This window comes from Henckelia pumila, chromosome 2, assembly GCF_033568475.1.
Source record: "Henckelia pumila isolate YLH828 chromosome 2, ASM3356847v2, whole genome shotgun sequence".
Classification (NCBI taxonomy): Eukaryota; Viridiplantae; Streptophyta; class Magnoliopsida; order Lamiales; family Gesneriaceae; genus Henckelia; species Henckelia pumila.
In genome coordinates this window covers 149016727-149022019 of record NC_133121.1, presented here as the reverse complement: position 1 = coordinate 149022019, position 5293 = coordinate 149016727, and the positions used below count along the sequence as shown (strand labels likewise).

Here is a 5293-nt window from a genome sequence, read left to right as displayed (position 1 = left end):
CAAATGTTCGAGCTCGAAATATCAAAAATCATAAACATGAGAATTTTCGCATTTGCTTACTGGATTAAGACAGTGATTATTAATGATGCATGTAAATTGGTATAGATCATTAATTATTGAACTAATTGTATTCCTTTTACCAGTACAAGATTATACATATATATGTGTGTGTCTGTATGTTTAATTAAGTAGGATAAATTAATTATATATGTTGTAAAATATATTACATGATCATGATGGAACTTTAAGAGAAACGATTTTATAACAGATCTCATCCTAAGAACAGTACAAAGCTGCTAGCTAGCTAGCTCAAGCAATCAAATGTTTGATTGATCCAAATTGAAGCCGTGTTGGTGGCGAATGAAGGGATTTTGGATGGATATATGATTACAGTTACAGGCCGAGTTGGTGAGGGATGTGAGACTGTTTGAGCCACTGTGCGCCCTGAAGAAATGCGGCCACGGTGTACCTGGCGGCCTCTTGCGGGCTCAGGACCTTGAAATGCTTGAACATTCTGCTCCTTCTGGCGGTGTTAGCGCCAGGGCCACGGTTGGCGAACTCGTAGTACTGGCAAGTGTTGTGGAAGAAGTAGTTGGGGTCAGTGGTGCTCCAAGGCATCCATCCTTCGGGACGGATCAGGTCTCCCAGCTCACTCTGCATCACCACCGTCAAAGCTTGTGCCTTCCATGGGCGTCCCAAGTATGTGGGGACTTGGAACCTGACGGGGAATAGTTCCTTCTCTGGAACAATCCTGCAGTTCTGTAGGACCAGCCCGTTGGTACCTCTGGCGATCTCTTTCCCGTCCGCGGTCACCGTGTTGAATTGGTTGGCGTTTGGTCTTCTCACCACGATCAAGCTGTTTTGGATCACCGCATCTCCCATTCCGAATATGAAGTCGATGGTGCCAGAGATGACGCAATCGCGGTAGAACTGACGGGAGGTGTGGTAGTACAGGGTATCTTGGTATCCTTCGATGTGGCAGTCGAATATGGCTGCCATGTCACCGTTTACGCGGAGAGCCACAGCCTGGTGCCCGTCGGGACCCGCGGTGTTGCGGAACGTCATTCTCCGAGCAATGAATCCAGCTGCGTTGGTAGCTGCATGCATGTACACATATATAGGCAGAACATTAACAAACGTCATTGATGTTTTCTAGTGGAAATTAGTGTGTATTAATTAATTAACTTACAGAATGTGGCAGTGTTCATTGTGCCAATCTTCATGATTCCAAAGTTTCTTTTCCCAGTGACAATGGTCTTTCCAGGGCCATCTCCATACAAGAAGATGTTGGGCTTGCTCTTGTCAATAACAATGAATTCGTCATAGATACCGGCCTTCACGTAGATGATGAATCTCCCCTTGAAGTTCTTGGGGTATGCATTGATGGCGCTAGAAATGGTCCTGAATTGTCCGCTGCCGTCTTTGGCGACAACTACGTTAGGCTTGATGTGGCCGCCTCGTTGTGCTCTTAACAGCCTGCGTTCTGCCGTGCCAAACCAGCTTGGGTAACTGTTCAATCCCATCAATCGACGAGCATTGGTCTTCAGATTGATGGGAATGTTGAAGGACTTCAAAACTTCCGAGAGCTCAGCAACAATGTTGATGGCATTGTCAGTGAGCTGAGTGGCATTGATCATGCCATTCTCGATGGCAGATTTGTATTCGGGTTTCTCGATCTGGTCCTTGCACGACGACTGGAGGGCGTAGACGGATGTCATCCAGCTCCTTAGCTCGTCCGCACGATCCTGGAGGGTGTGCATGTCATTATCCCCCACCATGGAATAGGATGCCTGTAGAGTGTCGATGGCCTGATCTAGCAACTCCTTGCAATCCTCGACGGCCATGTGGTTGTATGGATCGGTTTCGTTGTTTACGACCGTTTTGCTCGTGACATCCAAGGATTTCTTGACTTCATCTAGAGTGGCCTGAATGGCTGCCATGATGTAGTCCTTGGGGGTGGAGGACTCGTTCCTTGCGACCGGTTCCAAGGTGCGGGTGCAAGCATCCTTGAAACTCGTGGGAGCGCAGATGGATTCGATGGCCCTCATAGAGGAGGAAGGCCCCTTCTGTGTGTCATTGTTGGCGGAGTTTTGGCTGCTTCGCACCACCGCTACAACACCGATGACAGCCCCCACGACTAGGATCAGGGATACGACTGAGATCCCCACTTTCTTCCCAGCTCCCATTTTATTTTCCTTATTAATCCTATGTATATCTATCTATCTATATTTTCTTCTTTTTTTTTTCTCTTCGAATTTTTTAGGATACTAATAAGCAAGCAAACTGAAGCTTGCCCGGGATATATAATCTGTATATATATCCCTTTATTGATGCTTATTATTCAGAAGATAAATTAATGAAAGGATTGATGATATATTCTTGAGCAAGTTTGGGTTTTTATAGACAGAAGAACAGTGAGTAGATGGATAATTTGAGTGTGTGTGCAAATGTGTGAGTGCTAAAGTTTCGTGGTATACCTTGATTTTAGCCTAACATTATTACATATGTATGGCCTCGAAACAGGTCAAATGATTGTTAGAATAGATGGAATGAATTGGAACCTCATCTATATATAATCGAAGGTAACACATATTTTTTGCTCCATCTTAGAATTCTCATCGGTTTTCATTTGTCCATTTCAAACCTCAAATTACCACTCCAAATTACTTTTTACCCATTGTATTATTATTTATATTAATTAGTTTTTATGCACTTGCGAGCATGTCCAAATTCCATGCATGAAACATCAAACATATAGTGATTAATAACTAAACAATAGTATTGTGAGATTATTGACATCCCTTATAGTCCAATCATTCGAATGAGCTAGTAGATCATGACACACGCGATGTGTGTGTTCGTAAGAAAAATTAGATAATGAATTAGTTTGTTTTTTTAAATAATAATTTTTTTGCAAATAAGAAAATTACCATTTATGCCTCTGTTATCGCGGTGCACCGTCGGAGTTGTTTCCAAAATTTAAAATAAATTTTTGAATAAAAACCATTTTGTTCTATTAACATAGAGAGTTACAGTAAAGAGTTATAACATAAAAAGTAATACATTATAATAAGAGACATGTCTCACAAAATTTACCCTTGAGACTGTCTCACAAAAGTTTTTGTATAACACAAATATGATAGTGTTTCTAATTATACCAACAGATAGAATGAACGAACTAGAAAAAGACAATATAACGACATAAAAATCATTGAAGAAAATTATCTTAATTTTATTAATGATATAGTAAAATTGAATGATAAGTATTTAAGAAATCAAGTTGAGATGAACTTGAGAAGTCAAGTTGATACGAGAATATAAGCTAATCTAGAATATGAACGTGTTCGGAGGCATCGTTTGTGTTCGGATGCAAATGAACAGTTCGAAAGATCCAAATTCCTACACTTCGGAAGCAACTAAGTAGTTCGGAAATAGGGGTATAGTTCGGAACATCCGGACTATTGATCGGAATTTCCGAACCCTCTCAACTAAGTCATCCATGAAGTGTCACGAGGAATACTGACGCGTGTCACAGATCGGAACGTTCGATGATTAAGCAATGAATTTGGACGCGTGTATTTGCATGCAAGTTCGAAACCTCCGAAGACCAAGATCGGAACATCCGAACATTATCGGAACGTTCGAAGTAGTGATCGGAGCTTCCGAACTCAGGGAGCCAGTTACGTGTCAAACGTGCAGAGATCGGAACGTCCGAACCCTAATTCGGAGCTTCCGAACTCCGCGTATAAATAGGGGATCCGAGCTTCACTTTTAAGTCTCAATTTCAATGATTCCCTTCTTTGATCAGTCTATAAATAGAGGGTCCGACGATAATAAGTGGTGCTTCTAGAATAACATCAAAGTGTGAGTAGGCTGTTACGACTTTTAAAATATGATTAGTGACGAACGAAAGTATGGTCCAAGAATCTTATTTAAATATAGGAGTATCTGTTAGCTTAGTTAATACTCTTAAAACATTATTAGTGATATGATAATCACTTGACTGTAGGCTTAGAATCTAGGCTTTGATTAGAATTGATCTACTATTAGTGGTACGTAAGTATTGAATGAGATTTCCAGCTGAATATGCATGTTTATATGTTGCATTTATGTGCCATGAAATATGTTTCATTTTTTTTTTCATACATACTACATGTACACATACACGTTGAGCCGTATCTCTTTCGAGATAGTTTTTCTAGTAGGGTCGCTTAGCCCTACACCTGTTTATACTATCTGACACCGGGAGTTACCGCAATGAGCGGAGACTAATACTACTGTGAGTTATCCAATGATCGAATTCCCAGATGGTACTACATGCTCATTGGTGCCTAGTCTGAGCAGGACTTGATAGTTGACCAATCACCTCAGTCATCTCACGCTGCATGCATCATATTAGTTTTGTATACTCATATTTATGTACTGGGTGTTAGTCTCTCATTTCCATGGTATTATCTTGGACACCCCATCTTACGGGACATGTATTAGGCTGGACGGAACGAGTGGATCGAGACAAGGTTAGATGCTTGGCCAGGAGCTCCTTGGAGTTGTAATGTCTGCAGTCAGTTTCATGTTGTAAATATGTATGAGAATATAAATTTGGGTTTTTTAGTACCTATTGTATTCCGTCGGTTTTTTTTGTAGTAGGTTTTTAAGTTTCCATAATAAACTCTATTATTTTAATTTATGTTTTTATATTAAGCTAATTATATGCTTAAGAGTGCTAGTTAGTAGGTGATCTAGACTGGGTCATGTTGCGTAATTTATGCTCTCAAGCGCACGATTGTCAAATTTTAATATAGAGTGAATATAATATCATTTCCACGAGAAGTATATATTGAAAATTATATAGTACTTGTAATTAAAATAGGCTAAACTTTATTTAAAAAATAAATAAGAGAATTTTTGTTGTTTTCAAATTTAAATAAATTAAGAAAAACTAATAAACAACTCGCACACTTGAGATAAATATCACTGAGAGAAAAATGTCTAGAATATTTTATTTCAATTAGTTTCGACAACGGCTACTTCTAATTAATTTATTCTTATGAATTCCTTCCATTTAATAGCCAAGATGTAGTAGCCCGTACCCAGAATTAATGAATAATGGTTATTAATCCAACAAATCATGTTAGTTTAGATTAAACATGATTAAGGGGACTTCTAATGGATTAGCGGAGTTCAGAAATAGACCCAGAATGATCAGAAATGGTCCGGAGGGTCAAGAGGAATGTACGCAACGTCCTAGGATCGGACGCAAAGTTCGTGCCAGCAAGAATGCGTCATTTCTTAC

At 39.8% G+C, this 5293-nt stretch overlaps 1 protein-coding gene across 1 annotated transcript; it reads right to left on the bottom strand.

The window, feature by feature from the left end:
- Window positions 1-239: 239 nt before the first annotated feature.
- On the bottom strand, window positions 240-2361 carry LOC140883727 (pectinesterase 4-like). Its single transcript, XM_073290306.1, has 2 exons — window positions 1190-2361; window positions 240-1097 (listed from the first exon to the last, which is right to left on the bottom strand). The coding sequence occupies exons 1-2, from the start codon at window positions 2184-2186 to the stop codon at window positions 394-396; spliced, it is 1701 nt and encodes a 566-aa protein (XP_073146407.1). The 5' UTR covers window positions 2187-2361; the 3' UTR covers window positions 240-393.
- Window positions 2362-5293: the final 2932 nt, after the last annotated feature.

Coding starts and splice junctions, on each gene's coding strand:
- LOC140883727 (XM_073290306.1), bottom strand. CDS start 2,186: ATGGGAGCTGGGAAGAAAGTGGGGATCTCAGTCGTATCCCTGATCCTA. Junction 1,098..1,189: donor AATGAACACTGCCACATTCT/GTAAGTTAATTA, acceptor ACATGCATGCAG/CTACCAACGCAGCTGGATTC.